Genomic DNA, 27,910 nt, shown 5'->3' on the forward strand with positions numbered 1-27,910 from the left:
TATCTCCTCCTACAAGGGCCGGGATTTTCCAATCCCGCGGCCAAGTTCTGACGCTGATGTCAAAAGCGGCGCGAGCGGAGAATCCCGGCATCGATATTCCAGGACCTAATTATCCAGGACAAAATACAATACATCCCATAAATTATCTACACCCCAGGACCTCCAAAACAAAACAATATTCCATTGGCCACTTCTCTGTAAACAAATAAATGCTTCTCAAATCTATTGTCAGAACATTCCCCCTGTAAAATCAAGGATTGCCTCTTTTAGAAGCCCTTAATCACTTTAGCAGACATATTGACGGTATGCATCTTCAAACCATGGGCTAAAGTCTCTGTCGGCGTGATCCTCCCTTTTGTCGGCAAAACACTCGTGCCCGCGGGTTGCCCGACGGCGTGGGGGTGCCCACAATGGGAAATGTTGCTCTTTTATAATCAGTGTGTGTTTAATGTGTATGGTGGACAAATAATCACACAAGTATTTTAGTTCAATCAGAGTTCATTTATTAAACACAAGGTTATTTACTTAAGTAATCATGCGTTCATGCACTCTAAGACTATAACTATTATGCTTAAACGACATTAACTTAACTCCCAGATGACCGGCAGATAAAGAGTAGATATAGCCTTATCTGTTTTCTAACTTCTGGCGGCTGGAATTCTGGTAGGTTGTCTATGCTTGATTGTCATCCTTCGGTAGATGCTGCGGGCTCTTGAACTTAGCTGATGTCAGTGAAGTCTGATGTCAGGCGCAAAAGCAGGTCCGAAAGAGAAAGAAATGCAGGCCTGCACTGCCTTTTAATAGGCGTGTTTTCCCCGCCCCTTTTGTGGGTGGTCTTTGGGTCACTGTCAATCAGTTGCTCAGGGCTCCACCCTCTGATCAGTCACATCCAATCATGGGCTGCCACATCACTTTTGGGGCGGGCACTCAGTGGCCAAACTGGGGAGTGCTCCGAGCAAGTGCTTGGTGCCACTTCGTCTGAGAGATTATGTAATGAACAACGTAAGAACATAAGAACTAGGAGCAGGAGTAGGCCATCTGGCCCTTCGAGCCTGCTCCGCAATTCAATGAGATCATGGCTGATCTTTTGTGGACTCAGCTCCACTTTCCTGCCCGAACACCAGAACCCTTAATCCCTTTATTCTTCAAAAACCTATCTCTCTTTATCATAAAAACATTTAATGAAGGAGCCTCGACTGCTTCACTGGGCAAGGAATTCCATAGATTCACAACCCTTTGGGTGAAGAAGTTCCTCCTAAACTCAGTCCCAAATCTACTTCCCCTTATTCTGAGGCTATGCCCCCTAGTTCTGCTTTCACCCGCCAGTGGAAACAACCTGCCCGCATCTATCCTATCTATTCCCTTCATAATTTTATATGTTTCTATGAGATCCTTCTAAATTTCAACGAGTACAGTCCCAGTCTACTCAACCTCTCCTCTTAATCCAACGCCCTTCAGCTCTGGGATGAACCTAGTGAATCTCCTCTGCAGTACATCCTTTCTCAAGTAAGGAGACCAAAACTGAACACAATACTCCAGGTGTGCCCTGACTAACAGCTTATACAATTGCAGCATAACCTCCCTAGTCTTAAACCCCATCCCTCAAGCAATGAAGGACAAAATTACATTTGCCTTCTTAATCACCTGTTGCACCTGTAAACCAACTTTTTGCGATTCATGCACCAGGAGACCCAGGTCTCTCTGCACAGCAGCATGTTTTAATATTTTATCATTTAAACAATAATCCCGTTTGCTGTTATTCCTACCAAAATGGATAATCTCACATTGTCAACATTGTATTCCATCTGCCAAACCCTAGCCCATTCACTTAACCTACCCAAATCCCTCTGCAGACTTCCCGTATCCTCTGCACGTATTGCTTTACCACTCATCTTAGTGTCGTCTGCAAACTTGGACACATTGCCCTTGGTCCCCAACTCCAAATCATCTATGTAAATTGTGAACAATTGTGGGCCCAACACGGATCCCTGAGGGATACCACTAGCTACTGATTGCCAACCAGAGAAACACCCATTAATCCCAACTCTTTGCTTTCTATTAATTAACCAATCCTCTATCCATGCTACTACTTTACCCTTAATGCCATGCATCTTTATCTTATGAAGCAACCTTTTGTGTGGCACCTTGTCAAAGGCTTTCTGGAAATCCAGATATACCACATCCATTGGCTCCCCGTTATCTACCGCACTGGTAATGTCCTCAAAAAATTCCACTAAATTAGTTAGGCACGACCTGCCCTTTATGAACTCATGCTGCGTCTGCCCAATGGGGCAATTTCCATCTAGATGCCTCGCTATTTCTTCCTTGATCATAGATTCCAGCATCACGTTTGCTAATTTCCAATCCGCCGGGACCACCCCAGAGGCGAGTGAATTTTGGTAAATTATCACTAGTGCATTTGCAATTTCCCTAGCCATCTCTTTTAGCACTCTAGGATGCATTCCATCAGGGCCAGGAGACTTGTCTTGCTTTAGTCCCATTAGCTTGCCCATCACTACATCCTGAGTGATCACAATCCTCTCAAGGCCCTCACCTGTCATAGCCTCATTTCTATCAGTCACTGGCATGATATTTGTGTCTTCCACTCTGAAGACCGACCGAAAAAACCTGTTCAGTACCTCAGCCATTTCCTCATCTCCCATTATTAAATCTCCTTTCTCATCCTCTAAAGGACCGATATTTACCTTAGCCACTCTTTTTTATTTTATGTATTTGTAGAAACTTTTACTATCTGTTTTTATATTCTGAGCAAGTTTACTCTCATAATCTATCTTACTCTTCTTTATAGCTTTTTTAGTAGCTTTCTTTTGCCCCCTATAGATTTCCCAATCCTCTAGTCTCCCACTAATGTTTGCCACTTTGTATGCTTTTTCCTTCAATTTGATACTCTCCCTCATTTCCTTAGATATCCACGGTCGATTTTCCCTCATTCTACCATCCTTCCTTTTTGTTGGTATAAACCTTTGCTGAGCACTGTGAAAAATCGCTTGGAAAGTTGTCCACTGTTCCTCAACTGTTTCACCATAAAGTCTTTGCTCCCAGTCTACCTTAGCTAGTTCTTCTCTCATCCCATTGTAATATTCTTTGTTTAAGCACAAAACATTAGAGTTTGATTTTACCTTCTCACCCTCCATCTGTATTTTAAATTCCACCATATTGTGATCGCTCCTTCCGAGAGGATCCCTAACTATGAGATCACGAATCAATCCTGTCTCATCACACAGGTCCAGATCTAGGACCGCTTGTTCCCTCGTAGGTTCCAAAACATACTGTTCTAGGAAACTATCGCGGATACATTCTATAAACTCCTCCTCAAGGTTGCCTTGACCGAGCTGGTTAAACCAATCGACATATAGATTAAAATCCCCCATGATAACTCCTGTACCATTTCTACATGCATCCGTTATTTCTTTGATTATTGCCTGTCCCACCATAATGTTACTATTTGGTGGCCTATAGACTACTCCTATCAGTGACTTTTTCGCCTTACTATTCCTGATTTCCACCCAAATGAATTCAACCTTATCCTCCATAGCACCGATGTCATCCCTTACTATTGCCCGTATGTCATCCGTAAATAACAGAGCTACACCACCTCCCTTACCACCCAATCTGTCCTTCTGAATAGTTTGATACCCTCGGATATTTAACTCCCCAGTCGTGACCATCCTTTAACCATGTTTCAGTAAGAGCCACTAAATCATAGTCATTCACAATGATTTGCGCCATCAACTCATTTACCTTATTCCGAATACTACGAGCATTCAGGTAAAGTACACTTATGTTGGCTTTTTTACCTCTGTTTTGAATCATAACACCTCGATCAGTAACCTCTCCTAAGTTATATTTCCTCTTAACTTTTCTCCTAATTTCCCTTGTCGTTGAACCCATACCTTCATGTCTTCCCCTGCCGCGTCGCTTACCATTAATGTTTTTACTTCCCGTTTTATTCCTTTTCGTATTACTGGGCCTATTTACCTAGCTCACCTCAGTCACTGCACCTTGTACTGTCGCCCTTTTTGATTTTTCACTATGGCTTCTCTGCCTTACACTTTCCCCCTTACTGCCTTTTGTTTCTGTCCCTGTTTTACTACCTTCCAACTTCCTGCATCGGTTCCCATCCCCCTGCCACATTAGTTTAAACCCTCCCCAGCAGCTCTAGCAAACACCCCCCAGGACATCGATTCCATTCCTGCCCAGGTGCAGACCGTCCGGTTTGTACTGGTCCCACCTCCCCCAGAACCAGTTCCAATGCCCCAAAAATTTGAATCCCTCCCTCTTGCACCATCTCTCGAGCCACGCATTCATCTTATCTATCCTGACATTCCTACTCTGACTAGCCCGTGGCACTGGTAGCAATCGTGAGATTACTACTTTTGAGGTCCTACTTTTTAGTTTAACTCCTAACTCCCTGAATTCAGCTTGTAGGACCTCGTCCCATTTTTTACCTATATCGTTGGTGCCTATGTGCACCACGACAGCTGGCTGTCCACCCTCCCCCCCCACCCCCCCAGAATGTCCTGCAGCCGCTCCGAGACATCCTTGACCCTTGCATCAGGGAAGCAACATACCATCCTGGAGTCTCGATTGCATCCGCAGAACCGTCTGTCTATTCCCCTTACTATTGAGTCCCCTATCACTATAGCCCTGCCATTCTTCTTCCTGCCCTGCTGCTGCCTTCCCCTGATACTCAACAGTATCCAAAGCGGTATATCTGTTTTGCAGGAAGATGACCACAGGGGACACCTGCACTGCCTTCCTACTGTTGCTCTGTCTTTTGGTCACCCATTTTCTATCTTCCTCAGTAACTTTCACCTGCGGTGTGCCCAACTCGCTAAACGTGCTATCCACGACGTCCTGAGCATCGCAGATGTTCCAAAGTGAGTCCATCCGCATCTCGAGAGCCGTCAAGCGGTCTAACAGGAGCTGCAACTGGACACACTTCTTGCACATGAAGGAGCCTGGGACAGTGGACTGAGCTCCCACATCGCACACGAGGAGCATGACACGGTTCTGGGATCTCCTGCCATGCCTTAAACCTTAGGTAAACTTATACAACTACAATTCCAAAAAAGAAAGAAAAAATAAATAAATTAGACAATGAAAAGAAAAACTTCTTACCAGTCACTTACCAGGGATAAAAAGCACCTCCTCCCCCCCAAGCTTCCATTTTGACTACTATAAGAAATATCTATTTGGGCAGGTGACAAATATTGGGCCACTTTAACTGATTGTTGTATTAATTTAAATTGATCATAATTACAGTTATGGAAATGAACATGGTAGTTGCCATTCAAATTTTGCCATTGTTTACCTTAGCATTGCTGTGCTATGGTGTGGGTGAGATAAGTGAAAGTGCTGCTGTTGGGACTGGGGGCAAATGTGAAGGGAGATAGGAAGACCCTCTTGGGCATTCCAGGTTTGTGAGTGAGCAAAGCATTATTATTCAGGTGGTTGAGGACATATAGGTAGAGACAAATAAATGGGCAACCAACCAAGCATGGTCTTCTGGAGGTGAAAAAATTTGGAGAGAGAGAAAGTGAAATAAAAATCCTGTTGAAGTGATAACACATAAATACTGCCTCCACCTGATGCAAGGAGGTAATCTATTACTTGCAAATAAAATAAACATTATTCCAAGTTAAGTATACAAAACTGTACCCAAGTTCAAATTGAAATTTTGCAATTTACTCAATTAAAAAGGGGCAGTATGCGAAAGACAGTCCTTTGGCAAAATGGGGGTATGAAATTAAAACATAGTTCTAACGAACTAAAAGCAAGGCTGCCCAGTATACAAAATAAACAGATGTTCTGGTTTCACAAGCTTTACTGTCAACACTGCCAACATGCAGCAGTTTGAAGCAAATAAAATTGTTTGCACATTTTCCAAGATAGATTAACCTGATCCTTTTATAAACAAAAACATAAGGAATATATCCAAAACATCCCACACCTGAAGGATTATTTGTAACACCAGTTCTATTGATTTTCATTGATGCAATTACTTACCACAGATTTTCTATTGCTCAGATACCCCACCGATAACAGACATTTGTTATCAACAGACTCTTTACTATTCTTAGCTGCTCAATTCTTTCAAAATATCTCTTCACCTACTGATAAGAACTTCTCATTCATCAATACAATTTACCAATAACCTAATAATTGTACAATTAAGTCATTGATCTTCTTCGAAAGGAAAAACACGATTTTCTTTTAAAGATAAATATTTAGACAACTCTGTTTTGAAAGTGATAAAAGAGGAATATCCAATCTCTTTGCGCGAGGAGCCACATTTCAATTTTTATTTCTCAATCACAGGACCAATGAGCAAATTTCGGAAAGATAAGTATTGGCATAATATTAAACATGATTATTTTTAAAAGTCAATGTCAAAGCAATAAATTGATTATTTAAAAAAGGAATAATGAATAAAAATGATCATTACCAAGTGCCAAGCAACAGAGCTAACCAATTCAACATTTTTTGCCTTTTCGCTTAAAAAGCAGAAATAGCCTTGACTTTCTAACTAGCAAAACCTTGTAAATTCTAGGGACTACAGCCCTAATTTGAAGAATCTTGCACTGTAGCTTGCCTAACCCAGAATCCAGGTATTCTTCTAGTTTACCTGCACTCCATTCACTCCATTACTAATATAACTTCCCACGGTGTGGTACATTTCTGATAGTACAGTAAGAAGTCTTACAACACCAGGTTAAAGTCCAACAGGTTGTTTGTTTTGAATCACTAGCTTTCGGAGCGCAGCTCCTTCCTCAGGTGAATTCACCCGAGGAAGGACCTGCGCTCCGAAAGCTAGTGATTCGAAACAAACCTGTTGAATTTTAAGCTGGTGTTGTAAGACTTCTTACTGTGCTCACTCCAGTCCAACGCTGGCATCGCCACATCATTTCTGATAGTACTCCAGGTTTGGTCTAACCAGGGCTTTGTACAGCTGAAGCACGATTTCTACCATCTGGTATTCTGCTCCTTTAGATATGCTGAGTCCTCCATCGTATTTACATCACCGTAATCCCTTAAAGGACTTGCTAGATCATTAATGTCAGAATTATGTTATTTGGAATTCCTTTGCATGCCAAATCAGAAACGTCCAAAATAAATACTGAAGGCTACAAAAAAGGCATATCATGAATAAACCTTGCACAATGCAATTCACTATAGAGACAGGCTAGGTCCCAAGTCCTGGTCAGCAGAGAAAGGGTGGGGACTGGGTCTGAATCAAGCAGCTGGATTTAACTGACATTACCTTGAGTTCACCTCACACACTCCAAACTGGCCTCAACATAGTTCATCTTGCATGCTCTAAGCTGATCTCGACAAAGTTCACCTCACACGCACTAAGTTGGCCTCAACAAAGTTCATATGAAAGTGAGGGGGTCGAAAACAGGTTGCCTTTCAGCCTGGGCTTTACTCCTCTCCCAGATGCTGTATGGATAGGGCTTTGGGGAGGGAAGCGAAGGAGGGAAAGCGTCTGAGTGTGTGTGTGTGTGTCGGGCTCACTACCAGTCTTAGGGTTCTTGCCCATAGACACACTCACACACGCAGACTAATTCATTCCCCTCCCAGACCTGCGAGGATCGGACGTTTTACTGCTGAGGAGGAATTCGGAACAGCTGTGAAGATGCCAAAACATGTTTCATCACTCTCCCCTGTCTGAGACACCAGTGTCCTGAGCAGGGGGTTGGGTAGATGCTGTTGCTGCGACTGCTATTTCTCAACATTGCCTCAGTCTGTTCCGTCATCTTGGCCCCATGCTCCTTTAAGGGGCCAGTAGCTGTGCAAGATGGTGAGAGAGAGAGCACAGCAAAAGGTGGAGAGAGACTCAACTCAGCCACTCACTTTCACACTGCTCTGCCAATTGCAGACAGGGCCTGTGATTGGAGGAGTAGCTCCTTGCAGATCACTATCTTTCATTTACCCGAGTCTGCAGACCAGATAGAGGGGAATGGCGGATTGTACGTTGGCCAAACCGGTGTTAAGGTATCTCAGTACTTTTGTAATTTGAGACATTTTGAATATAAAGGCTGTATCAGAGAACCAAAGCAGATTAAAACATATATACTATTCTATTTTTGGGCGGCTGGGTGGTGTAGTGGTTAGCACTACTGCCTACAGCGCTGAGGACCCAGGTTTGATCCCAGCTCTGGGTCACTGTCTGTGTGGAGTTTGCACATTTTCCCCTTGTCTGTGTGGGTTTCACCCCCACAACCCAAAGACGTGCAGGTTAAGTGGATTAGCCACGCTAAATTGCCCCTTAATTGGAAAAAAAATAGTTGGGTACTCTAAATTTATTTTTTAAAAAGAAAATCTATTCTACTTTTATTTCTGATAATTAGAAAATAGGTTGACAGCCTTTAAATGAGTACATTAAATGAATTAGATAATGTGGGCATGCTACAGTTCAACGGATAACCAACTAGCAACACAGCTAGAAATGCTATGCCGTCCATCAATGCAGTTCTTGGCTCACTTTTCACTTTCCATTGTTGGGAGGCATGGTGGCACAGTGGTTAGCACTGCTGCCTCACAGTGGCACGAACCCGGGTTCAATTCCAGCCTTGGGTCACTGTCTGTGCGGAGTTTGTATGTTCTCCCTGTGTCCGCTTAAGTTTCCTCCAGGTGCTCCGGTTTCCTCCCAAAGTTCAAAGATGTGCGGGTTAGGTGGATTAGCCATGATAAATTACCCCCGAATGTTGATGGATGTGCAGGTGAGGTTATCGGGTTACGGGGATCGGGTGGGGTGGACGGGAGAGTGGACCTGGGTAGAGTGCCCATTCAATGGGCCGGTGCAGACTAGATGGGCCGAATGGCCTCCTTCTGCACTATAGGGATTCTATTCCATGATTCTACCATAACTGTTTCACACATTCTACTCCAAAATTAAGGCAATATGGCTGGCCTAGTTGAGTTTCTAATCATGGTGACCCCCAGGGTATGGGATTCAGAGGGCTGAATAGTGTGTTCTTTCCTTCCTAGATTGTCAAGTAATTATCAAACAGACTGGTGAAAGCAAATTAAGAGAAATGCTTAATGTTTAAAATTAATCAGCAATAATCAAAAGTTTATTTTGTACAAGACAGATTGACAGATGGAGTAATATGGGCTGAGTATTACGGGAGGGGTGCAGATGGCACCATCCTCCACCCTGGAAGCAAAGCCATTGGTGGAGCCAATCCGCTCCATGTTGGCCCTCCCACAGCCATAACAGGCTCTGGGCAAGCTAAACCAGGGCAGAGTGGTACCTCTGCCCATCATCGAGCAGGGAGTCCTGCTCTCAGAAGTTTAGTCAGCAGCTGGTTAATCCCAGCAGAGCCAAGAGCGTGTTTGTAGGCGCTACCAAAGACTTCAAGAGGAGGAGGAGGAGAAGGCTCATGAATCCCCAGAAACAGCTCAGTCCGGGGTCTTGGTCAGGGAGAGTAAGGTGCCAGTTTGCAGGTTTCAGGCTGCGGGCATGTAGGGAGAAAGCATGGAGTTTTATTTGCAGGGGGAGTCGACCTTGAAGACCGAAATCCCCACCCTTCCTTCTCGCCCTTTTAAAAATTGGGCTGCCCACTCTTGTCCGACTGCGCACACCAACTTTTTATGGCATGAGCGGCATCTTATCAGGATCAATTGGCTTGATAAGAAGTCTAATTTGAGTCTTGACTATCTGTTGAAAAATGGTGGTCTGGCTGCCGATTTTGGCGCCCGCTCCCTTCCCTGCAATATGGGGGGTAAGTACTGGAGTGGCTGGTGCACTGCAGTAACCCGCCAATTCTCCTTTGACAGAAAACCTGGGATCTCTACCGCCCAGAAGGACAAGAGTAGCAGACACATGGGAACATCTTCATCTGAAATTTCTCATCCAAGCTGCACACCTTCCTGACTTACAACTATATCACTATTCCCTCAACGTCACTGTGTCAGAAATCTGGAGCTCCCTTCATAACAGTTCCCTGAATTGGTCATACATTACCATTCTATCACATTTCTGTGTTAAAATCCTGGAACTCTGCACATAACAGCATTGTGGAAGTACCTCCGCCAGAAACACTGTAGCAGATCCATAAGGTGGTCAACACCACCACCTCAAGAGCAACTAGGGATGGGTAATAAATGTTTGCCTTGACAACGACTCCCATATCCAGAGCTCAAATTGTTTTTAAAAAAGCTCACTGAATATATCATCAATAGTTCTGCATTATAGGGCAGCACGGTGGTGCAGTGGTTAGCACTGCTGTCGTACAGCGCCAAGGTCCCAGGTTCGATCCCGGCTCTGGGTCATTGTCCGTGTGGAATTTGCACATTCTCCCAGTGTTCGGGTGGGTTTCGCCCCCACAACCCAAAGATATGCAGGGTAGGTGGATTGGCCTCACTAAATTGTCCCTTAATTGGAAAAAATGAATTGGGCACTGTAGTAATCCACGGGAGGCAGGAGTTCCGTCACCACACCAATATTTATTTACAATATCGATATTACAGGAGCAGCTACAAACAGTGCTGCTCGCAGTCCAGTCAACTTTAGACTGGCTCACAAAGCCTACACAGGTGCTTATATGGGACCCCTCAATGAGCTATCATTGAGGGAGCTCATACTCCAATTGGCCAACCAATAAGCCAATTGGAGTTCATTACACCCCTCCCCCCAAGGTCCGAGGAATTCCTGCCAGCTGGCATTCCTCTGAGCTTCTTCCTGCTCCTCATGTCTGGGTCTGTCACCTCTGTGTCATCCACCGGGTCTTTCTCCGAAGTGGGTACCTTATAGGTGCCCGTCTTTTCCTTGACGACCTCCTTGGAAGTTGTTCTTCCTCCTCCTCGGGGAGAGGTGTCGCGGCGGCCTCGTCGAACGTGTCCATCTCCGACTCTGATGACTGGATGACGGGGTCTGGAGAAATTGCTTAGGGCTGGGGTGTGGCTATCCTTTCCGTCTGGGCTATCCCAGCTTGAGGCGGTCCTGCTTCGCCTGCCTCCAGGTGTGGTTCCGCTGCCCTTATTTGGTCTAGGTGTTTCTTCAGCACCTTACCTCCTATCGAAACCTCATAGGATATGGGACCTGTTTGGGACTCTACCGTGCCTTTGACCCACGTTGGTCCATTTCCATAATACTTGACCCAAACCGGTGCCCCCACCTGGAAATGTCTCTGCTGCCGAACTATTATCATGCCCCCTGCATTGGGCCTCCTGTTGTTTCTCCACTTTCCCCTTTAAATTTGGGAAAAGGAGACTCAGCCTTGTTCGCAGCCGCCTTCCCATTAAGAGTTCAGCTGGCGGTATGCCCGTTGTGGAATGCGGTGTGGTCCTGTAATCAAACAGCGGGAGAGCTTTGTGTCCATTGACGCTGCCGGCTGCTTCTTGAGTCCCGCTTTAAGTGTCTGGACCGCTCTCTCTGCCTGGCCGTTGGTCACTGGATGGTAAGGGGCCGTTTTGATGTGACGGACTCCGTTTTCCTTCAGGAATTTTCCAAATTCCCCACTTGTGAATGCCGTTCCGTTGTCCGACACCAATTCCTCCGGAAGTCCATGTGTTGTAAACGAGGCCCTGAGCTTTTCAATTGTCGATGCTGTGCTTGCCGTGCTTACCGGGTGGACGTCCAACCATTTGGAGTGGGCTTCCACTATCACCAAAAACATTGAGCCCATGAAAGGGCCGGCGTGGTCAATATGCAGGCGGGTCCACGGTCTGCCTGGCCATTCCCATGGGTGCAATGGCGCCGCTGGTGGCACTCTTTGCCTCTGTTGGCACTCCTGGCACCGACGTACCAAGGCTGCTATGTCTGTGTCCAAACCTGGCCACCAAACGTAGCTTTGAGCTAGCATCTTCATTTTAGACACCCCTGGGTGTCCGTGATGTAACTCAGTTAAGATTGCCTGACAGCCCTGAGCTGGGACTATTACCCGGGCTCCCCATAATAGGATACTGTCTTCTACGGTCATTTGGTCCCTTCTGCTCCAGTATGGGTGCATCTGGGGCTCCACTGGTCTTTCCAGTTCCACTGTTAGCAGCAAATGCTTCATCTTGGCTAAAACTGGGTCTTTTGCATCCACAACCGAGTATGTTGTGCGTCTACTGGTAGGGTGTCCAAAAAATTTAGAGTCATTACTGTCTCCTCTACTTTTGGTATTTGCGGCGGAGTGTCCCGGAGGGGACGTCTGCTCAAAGCATCTGCATTTGCTACTCGCGTTCCCGGTCTGTGCTCCAGAACATATCTATACGCCGCCAGTAGCAACGCCCAGCGTTGGATTCTAGCTGATGTAATCGGGGGTATTGACTTGTCTTCTTTTAATAACCCTAATAACGGCTTATGGTCCGTCACTATGGTGAATTTCCGCCCGTACAGATACTGGTGAATTTTTTTTACTGCGAATATCACCGCCAGTCCTTCCTTCGCGATTTGGGCGTACTTCCTCTCAGCCATCGCCAAGGTCCTCGAAGCATAGGCTATTGGCCGTTCTTCCCCATTCCTTCCTCGATGGGCTAAGACGGCTCCTACCCCGTAGGGGGATGCATCACAAGTGACCACCAACTCTTCCTTGGGTCATAATGCTCTAGGACATTTTCGGATGACAACTGTTCCTTAATGTCCCTAAATGCTCGGTTTTGGCGGGCGGACCATTTCCATTCTTGCCCCTTTTTTAGTAGCTGGTGGAGGGGTTCTAGGATGGACGCCCTATTTTCAATAAATTTTCCATAATAGGTTACCAACCCTAGAAATGATCGTAACTCCTGGACCGTGGTGGGAGCTGGGGCTTCTTTTATTGCCCTTACTCTTAGTCTTCTAATGGGTGTAAGCCTGGCTCGTCTACTTTATATCCCAGGTATGTCACTTGTGGGGCCAGAAAAACACATTTTTCCCTTTTTAGCCGTACGCCTGCCTTTGCAAAACGCCTGAGCACTCCCTCCAGGTTCCTTAAGTGTTCCCTGTTTGCCCTACCCGTGATTAAGACATCGTCCAAATAAATCGCCACCTGCGGTAGTCCCTGCAGAATATTTTCCATCGTGCGCTGGAATATAGCGCAGGCTGATGACACTCCAAAAGGTAGCCTAGTATAACGAAAAAGGCCCTTCAGGGTGTTGATCGTAGCGAACTTCTAGGAGTCCTTGTCCAGTTTTAACTGCAGTTAGGTGTGGCTCGTGTCCAGTATCGTGAACAAAAGCCCACCTGCCAATTTGGCATATAGGTCGTCTATTTTCGGGATTGGGTATTTGTCCAGCAGTGCGTATTTGCTTACTGTCTGTTTGAAATCTCCACAGAGACGTATCGAGCCGTCTGGCTTCAAAATTGGTACCACTGGCGCTGCCCATTCTGAGAACTGTACTGGTCTGATAATGCCATCGCGCCGTAACCTTTCTATTTCGTCATCTACTTTCTTCCTTAAAGCAAAAGGTACCGGCTTGGCCTTACAAAATTTCGGAAGGGCTTCTGGGTCCACGTGCAAAGTTGCTTTGGCGCCTATGATTTCCCCCAAACCTTCCTGGAAGACCTCCGGGTATTTTTGGAGTACTCCACTCAACTGGGGGCTGGTTTAGCTCACTGAGCTAAATCGCTGGCTTTTAAAGCAGACCAAGCAGGCCAGCAGCACGGTTCGATTCCCGTACCAGCCTCCCCGGACAGGCGCCGGAATGTGGCGACTAGGGGCTTTTCACAGTAACTTCATTGAAGCCTACTCGTGACAATAAGCAAATTTTCATTTTCATTTTTTTCATTTCAACTGCCCGCTTCCACTATGGAAAATTTTCATCCAATCTAATTTTAGGTCTTTCAGCCAGTTTCGTCCAATTAAGCTCGGTCCGGAGCCCTCTACTATCGTCAATGGTAATCTGAGCAATTGTTTCTCATATTCCACGGGTACATGAGTCGTGCCTAGAACTTCCAGGGGTTCCCCCGTGTAGGTTTTAAGTTTCGTCGATGTTTTTGTTAGGGTTAGTGGCTGGAGTCCATCTTTGGTTTTTCTAAATGCTGCCACTCCCATTACTGATACGGCCGCTCCCATGTCTATTTCCATTATTGTCGGCCGCCCGTTCACCCGTGGGGTAATCTTAATGGGTTCTGCTTTCTTTGTTGCAATATTATATAATTGTTCCCTTTCGGAGGAGGATGGGGCGTCTAGGTTGTGTACTTCCCTGCGTCCCCACCTGCTATTCTTCTTTTTCCACCTCCTTCTAGGGTTTCTGTCGCTGTTACCCCACTCTGTTTGGTGCCAGAAACGGTCCTTCTCTGTTGGGGGAGCTTCAGCCGGTACTTCCCTCTGTCTCCAGTTAGTCCTGGCAGACTTGGGGGCAGTTCTGGGGTTTTCCTTTTTCCCTCTATCCCTCAGGTTTTTCCTGAGAGCAGCTATCTGGTAGCAGGACCCATTGTGGTAGTCCCTCTCACAGGTATCTACCTCCATTGGCGTGCCCTGTAGTTCCTGCGCCCCACTTGCTGCCTTTTCTAGGGACAGTGCGAGCTGTAACGCCTGCCTGCAGTCTAGCTCCATTTCCGCCAACAGGCGTTTCTGTATTGTGAGGTCGTTTATACCACATACTAACCGGTCCCGAAGCATTTCATTTAGCGTTGAGCCGAACTCACATTTTTCCGCCAGCCTTCTCAGGCGGGTCAAGAAATTCGTGACTGACTCCCTGTCTTCCCGCTTCGCTGTGTAGAATCTGTACCTACGCAAAATGAGGAGTGGTTTTGGGTCATAGTGCTCTTTCACCAATTCCGTTACTTCTTGGAAAGTTTTCGTGTCCGGCGCATCGGGATAAGTCAGACTACGTATAATGGCAAAAGCTGAGGGTCCGCACGCCGACAGCAGGATAAGCCGTCTCCTTTCCTCCGTCAGTATATCATTTGCCCGGAAGAAGTAACACATTCTCTCCACATACTCGGATCAGTCCTCAATAGCCGGGTTGAATGCCTCTAACCTCCCAAAAAACGGCATTTTTAAAATGGCAAGGCTTACCCTCCGAGTGCGGCAGCTGGTCTCCGCAAAATTCTTAGTTTACCTCGTCGCCACTGTAGTAATCCACGGGAGGCAGGAGTTCCATCACCACACCAATATTTATTTACAATAACAATATTACAGGAGCAGCTACAAACAGTGCTGCTAGCAGTCCAGTCAACTTAAGACTGGCTCACAAAGCCTACCCAGGTGCTTATATGGGCCCCCTCAATGAGCTATCATTGAGGGAGCTCATACTCCAATTGGCCAACCAATAAAGCCAATTGGAGTTCATTACAGGCACTCTAAATTTATTTAAAAAATAGTTCTACATTATGTGTTGCTTCCCTGGTGCCAAGGTAAACGATATCAAGGAGAGGGTGCAGAGGAGGAGGATGCAAGGCAGAAGTTGTGGTACACACCAGCACAGGAGTGCTGTGTGAATTAAGCATGGTCGGAGCTGATTTTTGGATGAGCTCAATTCCACAGAGGTTGCAAGGTAGGATATCGGCCAGGAAAGCACGGTAACAATTGAGTCTAGGAGTAACACTAGCATAGATGAGACTTTAGCAGACTGGTTGAAGTGAAGGCAGACTCAAGAGGATGTCATGCAGGCGCAAGTAGCCAGTATTAGTGATAGACTGGATAGGAGGTCAGAGCTCAGCTTAGGCTCAAAAAGATGTAATATTCAAAATGATACGGTTCAGCATCAGACAGCCAAATAATCTGCTTTAAACTTTAACCTTTCCGACCAAAATCCTCATTTGTATTTCTGCTATCTCCAGTCTTAGTTGCTCTCATGACTTTCTTGCAAACATTCTATCTAATACTTCACTGCCAGTGTCCTACTCCACACTGTGCCTTGCCAATGTATCAGTTGTGCTGACCATTGATTTTTTTTTGTCTTCTATGCATCAAATTCAAAATGTTATCTTCATTTGAAAAAACCTCCTTGGCCTTACTTCATCCAGATTGTGTAAGCCTTCAGAGCTGTATGTGACAGCTATGCCCTTTGGTTCTAACTCTTGCCTCCTAGGAATCTCTCCTTCCTTCTGCTCCACGACTCATGATAGTGACATCAGTTGTATTAGACTTCATCTCAAATTTTCTTTACCATTTCAACTTCTTTCCTTGACTTTTAAAGCATTCTCAAGACCTACTTTTTGACCGAGCTTAAGTCATCTCTTAACTTCCTTGAACTGTTTTGCTTCAATGAACTGTTTTGAAATATCTGTTAAAGCTGTGATTGAAATGCAAAGTATTTTAGATCTGGTTAGTAATAGAAATCTGATTTAAGGTACTTTATTTACTAAATCTAGATGAAAATGATAACATATTAAAGTTGATTTTAAAAATGAATAATTCAATCTTTCTTTTGGGGAAAATTCTGCAGATCACACATAAGACTACATACCTTTTCTTCAGGAATCCTTTGACGGACAGACTCCAGATAACTGCCTGTGTTGTCAACATTTGTATAACGTAGTAAAATACGAGCAAAATCTTCTTCACTAATCGTAGCCATTCCTTTGGAGTATGAAAGGAACTCAGTCTCCAAAATTTCAGTCTGTATATTATCCATGAACCTAAAGTAACATTACAAAGACAAATAAATTTGAGCATACGATCAAAAAAATCAAGTTACTTTGAAATTCAAAATTGACTGGTACATATTTTTGAGTAGAACCATAGTGAAAACTACTGAAAACTGCAGAAGTTTAGATATACCTCGTTTTGCTTCATAAGGGCCTTAGTAAAAGTTATAACTGCTAGCCATTTAAAGTGCCATTTAAAGTTAAAGCCACATTACTGTTTACAGTCCATTCACACCTTTTGAATCTGCCAACCAGGATTACAAAATGTAATTTTAGCATAAAGTAAAGACTGTGTTTCAACTTTATACTAAATAACATTAATGCAAAATAATGCAGTGGTAAATAATTTGTGTTGTAAACATAACTTAATGAACAGGTCATACCCATTCCACAAACACAGAAATAAATTTACTGTGAAAATGAAAGTTATAGCAACATTACACACAGGCGGCCATTTAGCCCATCAAATCCATGCCTCTATGTAGAAGATCCACTCAGTCCCATTCCCAGACTAGTGTTACAGACACTCGTCGGTCACAGTCTAGTATTATGGACTCTCGTCGGTTGTTGCAAGGCTTAAACACCATAATGGCTACAAAGCGAAGCGGAGCAGAATCTCCGGCAGCAGTGCACGCCTCACCGCTGAACTCAATGCATTCTATGCTCGGTTCGAGCAGGAAACCCATCAAACCAGGACGCACCCATCGTCGCAGGTTCTGAAGTCAGATCAGCCTTCTTGAAAGTGAACCCTTGGGAGGGGTCCCTGGTCGTGCATTCAGATCATGCGCGGACCAGCCGGCAGATGTGCTCGCAGACATCTTCAACCTCGCCCTACTTCGTTCCGAGGTCCCCACCTGCTTCAAGAAGACCACCATTATACCAGTGCCAATGAAGAACCAGCAACGTGCCTGAATGACCAGAGTCCGGTGGCCTTGACATCAAGTGCAATGAAATGCTTCGAGAGGTTGGTCATAAGGCACATCAACTCCATACTCTCAGAATGCCTAGTTCCACTGCAATTCGTATTCCGCCACAACTGGTCCACAGTAGGCGCCATCTCCCTAGCCCTACACTCATTTGTGGAGCATCCCAACAACATGGACTCCTACATCAGACTCCTATTTATTGACTACAGCTCTGCCTTCAAAATCATAATCCCAGCCAAGCTCATATCAAAGCTCCAAAACCTAGGACTTGGCTCCGCACTCTGCAACTGGATCCTCGACTTTCTGACCCATAGACCACAAATAGTAAGGATAAACAACATGAAATGTAATTTCAGCATATAGTAAGGATTGTATTTTGTTGCTCCCTCTCTTTATAATAACCATAGTGTGTGAGCGAACCCCATGTATTGGACAAATTATCACACAAGTAGCCAGTTCAATCACAGTTTATTTAGTGGACACAAGGTTATATATTTAGATAATCATGCGTTCATGCACACATAGACTATAACTATCAGTTTAAGCGACCTTGACTTAACTTCCAAATGACTGGCTCGGTGCAGGGTAGATATGGCCTTATGCGTTTCCTCACGTATGGCGGCTGGAACTCGGCTGGGTCGTCTGTGCTGAATGGTCGTCCTTCGATAGATGTCGTGGGTCCTTGAACTTGGCTGATGTTAGGAGTTGTGCTACGGTTGGTGGTCAGGAGCCGGTCCAAAAGAGACAGAGTGTGGGTTGTGCAGTGCCTTTTAACCGGCTTGCGCTTTCCCCCGTCCCTTCAGTGGGCGGTTTCTGGGTCATGTCAATCAATTCCTTAGGGCTCCACCCTCTGATGGTCACATCCAATCTGAGGCTGCCACATCACTTTTGGGGTGGGCACTCAGCGGCCAATCCTGGGAGTGCTTAGAGCAGGAGCTAGGTGCCACCTAGTCTGGAAGATGATGTGATGAGCCTGCTAGTCCCATTGTTACTTTAATCGCCTTGGATGGCCCATTTGCAGGTGTAAATTCCTGCATACTACTGGACTGCCCTTTGCAAATATACAAGCTGCAGCTTGTCTGTGTCCCAAGCCTGACCATATTTCTCATCATTCTCTGCAACCAGCCATTTTAGATGGCCACAATTTCAACTAGCAAAGTAAAATATGCACAATTTGGTTCTGCAAAGGAGAGGCCACCTGGACCCAGGGAAATGGAAGAGCATCAAATCTCCTCGGATAAGGAGGAGGTTGAGGAGGCCGGTGAGGGGAAACCCATGGAGAAGGAGTTGGAAGGACCTTGGGTCATGGCTAGGGGTCGCTTGGTCCGTACTCATAGCCTCTAAGTTTGGAGATGAGCAGGACTAGGGGTGAAGATATCTCCAACCGTGGGGGCTGCTATCTCAGCGTCAGTGCGGTACCAGCGGTAGGTTTCCATGATGATGCCCGATGCCAATGGCAGGGTGCTAAAGTTATTGGCCGGACTTTACAGGGAATAATTATGAGTCGCATTGAGGACAAAATTATGCTTCACTGTTCCGCAGCGATATGTCGGACTCTTGTTTGACAGAGAGTTGAATGCGTCCTACCAATGAACAGGCTTATCATGGACTTTAGTGACGCGGATGAGCTCTCATCTGCTGCAGGTCACGGGTCCTGGTGTGTTCCTCCAACTCACCTTTGGGGTGGATCAGTCCCTCTACATTTTGTCAGCGCATGACATCCTCATCACCAGAAAAGACTGACTGTAATGGGAGGCCTGGGCGTTGATGCCAAGAGGGAGCATCGTCACCTGTGGGCATCCCACGAGGTGGCTGGCTGAGAGATCACCTTGGAAGAGCAAGGGGTGGGTCAAAGGGTGCAGTGAGTGACTGAAGGTGACAGACCTACCCTGGCCATGCATAGGTCGCTTATCTTTTTCCTGCACTGCTGCCCCATCCTCTTATGAAGAGTGCTGGCACTCACCAAAGCAGCTATTGCCTCCCAGGTGGGGGTTGAAGCCCTGCTGGTGGGCCGCCTCTCGGATTTTGGGGACAGGATTTCTGGCCTTTGTTACCCACCATCCATGTGTCCGAGTCTGTGAAACTCGGTGCTGCTTTTCATGCTGCCATCCCCTCTGATGGATCTGGAACAAGTGCTGGACAATGCTGGAGAAGACTTCCGGTTGCGGCCATGCGGAGCTAAGCCGCACGTTCGGCAGCTCCCGCTTTAAAAGGACTTTGGGCTCTTTTAAGGGTCCCAAACGGCGCTGATTTGACGATTTCCAGTGGATAAAGGGGTCTGGAGCAAAACCCCCGGGATTTATGGTTCGGACTTGAAGTGGAGCGAGGAGAAAAACGGCAGTAGCTCCCCTGGAAAAGCGGGGAAAGGTGGACAAAATGGTTGGACAAAGTGTTGGACACAAGGTGGACAAAGTGTTGCCCCTGAGGAGTGGAGGCAGTGGGCTGAGGAGCAGCAGGCGGCCCTTCTGCGCTATTTCACGGAGCTGAAAGGGGAGTTGTTGGAATCCCTGAAGGTGACGACGAGTAAGCTGCTGGAGACCCAGACAACCCAGGGTGCAGTGATACTTGAGTTGCAGCAGCAGGCCTCTGAGCGCGAGGAGGATGTTTCGGCCCTCGTGGGGAAGGTGGAGATACACGAGGCACTTCATAAAAAGTGGCAAGATCGGTTCGAGGAGATGGAGCTTCAGTCACGGAGGAAGAACCTACGGATCCTGGGCCTCGAGGAGGGGCTGGAGCGGTCGGACCTGCCGGCCTATGTGGCCGTGATGTTGAACTTGCTGGTGGGGGCAGGATCTTTCCATCTGCCCCTGGAGCTGGAGGGGGCCCATAGAGTGCTGGCCAGGCGGCCTAAGGCGAATGAACCCCCGCGGACGGTGCTGGTGCGGTTCCATCGGTTAAGTGACCGGGAGTGTGTTCTCCGATGGGCCAAGAAGGTGAGGAGTAGGAAGTGGGAGAATTCGGTAGTGCGTATCTACCAGGACTGGAGTGCGGAGGTGGACAAGCGGAGAGCCGGGTTTAACCGGACGAAGGCGGTGCTCCATGGAAAGCAGGTGAAGTTCGGCATGTTGCCGCCTGCGTGCCTGTGGGTCACCTACAAGGACCGGCATCACTACTTTGAGTCCCCGGAGGAAGCGTGGGCCTTTGTGCAGGCTGAAAAGCTGGACTCGAACTAGAGATTGGGGGCTGTGGGAGTTTTTCTATTCTATTCATGTATCATTGTTTATGCTGTAGCGGGTTATTTTGTTTGCTTTTGTTTTTTCTCTCGCTTTCGGAAGATGTGGGTTATAGTTCTGTGTTCTAAGGGGGGTACTGGGGTTTGTGGTTGATCTGTGTTTTTGTTTGTACGGAGTTGGTGGTTGGGTTGGACTGCGGTTTGGGAGCTGCATTGGTGGGGTGGGGCAGTGTGAAAGCGCGGGCTTTTCTCTGGTTTCCCGCGCTGCGGGACGAGGGGGTGGAGCTGGTGGCGAGGGGCGTGGTTATTAGACCGGGTTTCCCGCGCTGAAGCGGTGCCCAGGAGCTGATGCAGGGGAGGAGGGGGGACCTCATATCGGGAGGGGTCGGAGTTAGAGCGGGAGCTGCCGGGGTCAGCAGAAGTCAGCTGGCTCACGGGAGTACAGTGGAGGGAGCGTCGCGGCTAGGACGGGTCCTAGCCTTGGGGTGGGGGGGGGGGGGGGGGTCGGGGTGAGGTTCTATCGCCATGGGAAACGGGCCGAATGGGTGATGGCCAGAGGCGAGCAGTCGATGGGTTATGGCTAGTCGACGGGGGAGGGGGGCGGGGTGCCCCCTGATCCGGCTGATTACGTGGAACGTGAGGGGGTTGAATGGGCCGGTTAAGCGGGCCCGGGTGTTTTCGCATCTGAAGGGGCTGAAGGCGGACGTGGCCATGCTCCAGGAGACCCACCTGAAGGTGGCGGACCAGGTCCGTCTGAGGAAGGGGTGGTGGGGCAGGTTTTCCACTCAGGGCTCGACTCGAAGAACCGAGGGGTGGCGATCCTTGTGGGGAAGAGGGTGGCGTTTGAGGCGTCTGAGGTTGTGGCTGATAGTGGCGGCAAATATGTGATGGTGAGCGGTAAGCTGCAGGGGGAGAGGGTGGTGTTGGTTAATGTGTACGCCCCAAATTGGGATGATGCTGGTTTCATGAGGCGTATGTTGGGCCGCATTCCTGGCCTGGAGGTGGGGGGCTTGATTAATACGGTGCTGGATCCCCTACTGGATCGTTCTAGTTCAAGGACAGGCAGGAGGCCAGCGGCGGCCAAGGTATTGAGGGGGTTTATAGACCAGATGGGAGGAGTGGATCCCTGGAGGTTCGGGAGGCCGAGGGCTCGAGAGTACTCCTTTTTCTCCTATGTGCACAGGGTTTATTCCCGCATTGATTTCTTTGTTTTGAGCAGGGGACTGGTCCCGAGGGTGGAGGAGGCCGAATATTCGGCTATCGCGATTTCGGACCATGCTCCGCATTGGGTGGATCTGGAGATGGGGGAGGCGCGGGACCAGCGCCCGCTTTGGCGTCTGGACGTGGGGTTGTTGGCTGATGAGGAGGTGTGTAGGAGGGTTCGGGGATGTATCGAGAGGTACCTCGAGGTCAATGGTACTGGGGAGGTCCAGGTGGGGATGGTGTGGGAGGCTCTGAAGGCAGTGATTAGGGGGGGAGCTGATCTCCATCCGAGCCCATAGGGAGAGGGGGGGGGGGGGGGGAGAGGAGGGAGAGGGAGAGACTGGTGGAGGAGCTGTTGAGTGTGGATAGGAGGCCCCGGAGGAGGGATTGCTGGGGGAACGGCGTAACTTGCAGGCCAAGTTTGATTTATTGACCACCAGAAAGGCGGAGACACAGTGGAGGAAGGCGCAGGGAACGGTCTATGAGTATGGAGAGAAGGCGAGCAGGGTGCTGGCGCACCAGCTGCGCAAGCGGGACGCGGCTAGAGAGATTGGTGGAGTGAAGGATAGAGATGGGAATGTGGTGCGGCAGGGGGCAGGGATCAATGAGGTCTTTAGGGACTTCTATAGGGAACTGTACCGGTCGGAGCAGCCGGCGGTGGGAGGGGGAATGGAGAATTTTTTGGACAGGCTCCGATTTCCAAGGGTGCAGGAGGAGTAGGTGGAGGGACTGGGGCGCCGATCGAGTTGGAGGAGCTGGTCAGTGGGATTGGCCACATGCAGTCGGGGAAGGCGCCGGGACCGGATGGGTTCCCGGTTGAATTTTATAAGAAATATGCGGACCTGCTGGGCCCCCTGTTGGTCAGGACCTTTAACGAGGCGTGGGAGGGGGGGTGTTCTGCCCACGACGATGTCTCAGGCACTAATCTCCCTGATCCTGAAGTGTGATAAGGCCCCTTGCAGTGCGGTTCATACAGGCCGATTTCACTGCTGAATGTAGACGCCAAGTTGCTGGCGAAGATCTTGGCCACTAGAATAGAGGACTGTGTGCCGGGGGTGATACATGAAGATCAGACGGCTGCTAAATGTGATAATGATGCCGGAAGCAGATGGAGAGGCGGAGATTGTGGTGGCATTGGATGCGGAGAAGGCCTTTGACAGGGTTGAGTGGGGGTACTTGTGGGAGGTGTTGGAGAGGTTCGTGTTTGGGGTGGGGTTTATTACATGGGTGAGGTTGCTGTACAAGGCCCCGATGGCGAGTGTAGCGACAAATGGGAGGAGGTCCGAGTACTTCAGGCTCCACCGTGGGACGAGGCAGGGGTGCCCCCTGTCCCCCTTGCTTTTTGCGCTGGCAATAGAGCCTCTTGCCATGGCTCTCAGGGAGTCGAGGAGGTGGAGGGGTTTGGTGCGAGGTGGGGAGGAGCACCGAGTGTCGCTGTATGCGGACGACTTGCTGTTGTATATAGCAGACCCGGTGGGGGGAATGCCGGAGGTGACGGAGATTCTTGCTGAGTTCGGGAGTTTCTCGGGATATAAATTGAACCTGGGCAAGAGTGAGCCGTTTGTCGTACACCCGGGAGATCAGGAGGAGGGGATTGGTAGGCTCCCGCTAAAGAGGGCAGCACGGTAGCATGGTGGTTAGCATAAATGCTTCACAGCTCCAGGGTCCCAGGTTCGGTTCCCGGCTGGGTCACTGTCTGTGCGGAGTCTGCACGTCCTCCCAGTGTGTGCATGGGTTTCCTCCGGGTGCTCCGGTTTCCTCCCACAGTCCAAAGATGTGCGGGTTAGGTGGATTGGCCAGGCTAAATTGCCCGTAGTGTCCTAAAAAGTAAGGTGGGGGGGGGTTGTTGGGTTACGGGTAGAGGGTGGATACGTGGGTTTGAGTAGGGTGATCATTGCTCGGCACAACATCGAGGGCCGAAGGGCCTGTTTTGTGCTGTACTGTTCTATGTTCTAGGGCAGTGAGGAGTTTTAGGTACCTGGGGGTTCAGGTGGCTAGGAGCTGGGGGACTCTGCACAAGCTCAATTTTACTAGGTTGGTGGAGCAGATGGAGGAGGAATTTAAAAAGTGGGACATGCTGCCGTTGTCGTTGGCGGGTAGAGTACAGTCCGTTAAAATGACGGTGCTTCCAAGGTTTTTGTTTTCGTTTCAGTGCCTCCCCATTTTCGTTCCGAGGGCCTTTTTTAGGAGGGTGAACAGCAGCATTCTGGGATTTGTTTGGGCGCACGGGACTCCGAGGGTAAGGAGGGTCTTTTTGGAGCGGGGCAGTGATAGAGGGGGACTGGCGCTGCCCAACCTCTCTGGGTACTATTGGGCGGCCAATGTCTCGATGGTATGCAAGTGGGTAATGGAGGGGGAGAGGGCAGCATGGAAAAGGATGGAGATGGCGTCCTGCGGAGACACGAGCCTGAAGGTACTGGTAATGGCTCCGTTGCCGCTCCCTCCAACGAGGTACACCACGAGCCCGGTGGTGGCGGCTACCCTCAAAATTTGGGGGCAGTGGAGGCGACACAGGGGAGAAGTGGGGGGCTCGGTGGAGGCCCCGCTGCGGGGGAACCACCTGTTTGTCCCAGAGAACATGGATGGCGGGTTCCTGGGGTGGCATTAGGAAGTTGGGAGACCTGTTTATTGACGGAGGTTCGCGAGCCTTGGTGAACTGGAGGAGAAGTTTGAGCTCCCCCCGGGGAATATGTTCAGGTACCTTCAGGTCAAGGCGTTTGCTAGGCGACAGGTGGAGGGGTTTCCCTTTGCTGCCCCCGCGGGGGGTAAGGGATAGGGTGCTTTCGGGGGTGTGGGTCGGGGATGGGAAGGTGTCTGACATCTACCAGGTAATGCAGGAGGTGGGGGAGGCATCGGTAGAGGAGCTGAAGGCTAAGTGGGAGGTGGAACTGGGGGAGCAGATTGAGGAGGGGACATGGGCGGACGCCCTGGAGAGGGTGAACTCCTCTCCATGTGCGAAGCTTAGTCTCATCCAGTTCAAGGTGTTGCACCGGGCCCACATGTCCGGATCTAGGATGAGTAGGTTCTTTGGGGGCGAAGACAGGTGCGCCAGGTGTTCGGGGAGTCCAGCGAACCATGCCCATATGTTCTGGGCATGCCCGGCACTGGAGGAGTTCTGGAAGGGGGTGGCAGGGACGGTGTCGAGGGTGGTGGGATCCAGGGTCAAGCCAGGCTGGGGACTCGCGATATTTGGGGTTGGGGTGGAGCCAGGAGAGCAGGTGGCGAAAGAGGCCGATGTCCTGGCCTTTGCGTCCCTAGTAGCCCGGCGATGGATCTTGCTGCAGTGGAAAGATACGAGACCTCCGAGTGTGGAGACCTGGATTAATGACATGGCGGGATTCATTAAGTTGGAGAGGGTCAAGTTCGCCCTGAGGGGGTCGGTACAAAGGTTCTTTCGGAGGTGGCAGCCGTTCCTCGACTTTCTGGCTCAACGATAAGGAACTAGGTCGTCAGCAGCAGCAGCAACCCGGGGGGAAAGGGGGTTTAGGGGGATAGTGTTTAAGTTAATTTGCTTATTGTTAATTTATTCTGTTGTTTATTGGGGTTGGGGGGGTTTGTTATATGCGTTGTTACGGGTGCCGGGGGGTGTTTATTATTATTATTGTTATTATTGTTTTGTTGATATATATTTTTCAAAAAATTCCAATAAAAATTATTTAAAAAAAAAACAATGCTGGAGAAGCATTTATTTATTTGTTTTTATTTTAAAAAAATATTTTTATTCTCCTCCTTTTTCACATTTTCTCCCAAATTTACACCCACCAACAACAAACAATAATCAGTAACGAATATGTCAACACACACATCTTCTACTCCTTCAAAGAATTGGCTCATCCTCGTCCTCGTGACGTGTGCTCTGTATACCACCTTCAGCTGTATCAGTCCCAACCTCGCGCATGAGGTGGAGGTGTTCACTCTCCGGAGCACCTCACACCAGAACTCCTCCTCCATATCCTATCCCAACTCTTCCTCCCACTTTGCTTTAATTCCGTCCAGTGGTGCCTTCTCCTCTTCCAAAATAGCTCTGTAAACCGCCGACACTACCCCCTTCTCGTCCCCCTGTCGTCAGCACATCCTCCAGCAATGTGGAGGTAGGCTCGACCGGGAAGCTCTGTATCTCCTTTCTGGCAAAATCTCGAACCTGCATGTATCTAAACATTTCCCCGTGTTCCAGCCCATACTTCGCTCCCAGCTTCTTCAATCCTGCAAACCGACCCCCAAGAAACAAATGTTTTAGTGTCTTAATCCCCTTCTCCTCCCATTTCCGAAAATTTCCATCCCACTTCCCTGGCTCAAATCTTGGGCGCGATTCTCCCAAGCTGGGAGAAATCGTAAGGCTGGCGTCAAAAACGGGCAGGTTTGACGCCAGCCTCCCCCCTCCCGACCGGGAACCGATTCTGGTCCCCGGTCGGGGCTAGCATGCCGCGGCCGTGAACTCCGGCATCGCGGGCTTAACGAATTTCGTTAAGCCCGCTTGCCAGAGTTTGCGACGGCTGACGCGACACATGACGTCTGCCGCACATGCGCGGATTGGAAGACTCCAACCCGCGCATGACGTCATCGCGCATTTGCGCGAAACCCGCGCATGCGCGGGCCGGGATGCCCCTCAACCGCCCCGCAAATTGATACAGCGGGGCGGCGGAAGGATAAAGAGTGCGCGGGAATCGGACCCGCTGCCCGCGATCGGTGCCCACCGATCGCGGGCCCATGGCACCCTTGGCACGGCCGTGGTACGGCCGTGCCAATCGGTGCCATGGTTGCCAAGATCCGAACTTTACGGCCGTTTTTACGAACGGCCAGACCAGGTGTGTTTGCCGTTCGTAAAAATGGCCGTAAAGGGCTTGGACTTCGGCCCATCGGCCAGCTGAGAATCGCTGCTCGCCGTAAAAAAACGGCGGCAGCGATTCGTGTCGGGAGTCGGGCGTGGGGGGGGGGGGGGGGGAGAATAGCGGGAGGGCGTCAGACTAGCGTGGCCGTAAAAATTTACGACCCCCGCTATTCTCCGCACCGTCGTGAGTGTGGAGAATTGCGCCCCTTGTGTTTCCCCGAATCGGCATTTCCCTTGACCCTGCCCCCAACCCAAAGTGTTGGCGAAACTGTCTCCAAATTCTCAATGGCGCTATTATTACCGGACTCCCCGAGTATTTCCCCGGGGCCATCGAGAGCGGCGCTGTTGCTAATGGCTTCAATCTCGACCCCCTGCACAAACTCTCCTCCATTCTGACCCACTGGGAATCAACCCCTCTGACCGATCTCCGCATCTTCTCCACACGCATACGCCGCCCAGTAATAATACATCAGGTTCGGGGACTTCCGGTTGCGGTGATGCGGAGCTAAGCCGCACTTTCGGTAGCTCCCGCTATTTTCGGCTCTTTTAAGGGCCCGTAGCGGTACTGGTTGGACTTTTCCCCGTGTGGGAACACTTCCTCTAAGATTCTCTACCAGTGGATGGCCTGGACCAGGAGCGGAGCGGTCAAAAAATCGGCTTTGGAGCAGAGGAAGGTGCGAGGCAGGAAAGGCAAGATGGCGGCGGGCAGGGAATCAGCAGCGTGGCAGCAGTGGGTGCGGGAGCAGCAGGAGCTGCTTCAGTGTTCCTTCAGGGAGCTGAAGGCAGAGATCCTGGAACCGCTTAAGGCCTCCCTGGACAAGCTCATGGCGACCCCGACGGCTCAGGGTGCGGAGATCCGAGAGCTTCGGCAAAAGGCCTCGGAGAGCAAGGACGAACTCCTTGGCCTGCCAGTGAAGGTGGAGTCGCACGAGGCGCTCCACAAGAAGTGGTCAGCGAGGATAGAGGAGATGGAGAACCGCTCCCGTCGGAAGAACCTGCGTATTCTAGGCCTCCCAGAGGGGCTGGAAGGTTCGGATTTGGGGGCCTATGTGTCTATGATGCTGAACTCGATAATGGGCACAGGGTCGTTCCAGGGTCTCTTGGAGCTGGAGGGTGCCCATCGGGTGCTGCTGAGGAAACCCAAGCGAAACGAGCTGCCTCGGGCGGTGCTGGTCCATTTTCACCGCTTCGTCGACCGTGAATGTGTGCTGAGATGGGCGAAGAAGGAGAGGAGTGGTAAATGGGAGAAT

General features: G+C 49.1%; 1 protein-coding gene across 4 annotated transcripts in view; it reads right to left on the reverse strand.

The window, feature by feature from the left end:
• Positions 1-27,910, reverse strand: part of LOC119962883 (calcium uptake protein 3, mitochondrial-like) — a 211,743-nt gene that overhangs the window by 41,640 nt on the left and 142,193 nt on the right. For all 4 annotated transcript variants that reach the window (XM_038791113.1, XM_038791114.1, XM_038791115.1 and 1 more), the window contains one exon: positions 16,351-16,522. In XM_038791113.1, coding sequence (XP_038647041.1) covers positions 16,351-16,522 — 172 coding nt within the window. The remainder of the gene's footprint in view (positions 1-16,350; positions 16,523-27,910) is intronic.

Source organism: Scyliorhinus canicula, chromosome 3 (assembly GCF_902713615.1).
Source record: "Scyliorhinus canicula chromosome 3, sScyCan1.1, whole genome shotgun sequence".
In the NCBI taxonomy this organism is placed as follows: Eukaryota; Metazoa; Chordata; class Chondrichthyes; order Carcharhiniformes; family Scyliorhinidae; genus Scyliorhinus; species Scyliorhinus canicula.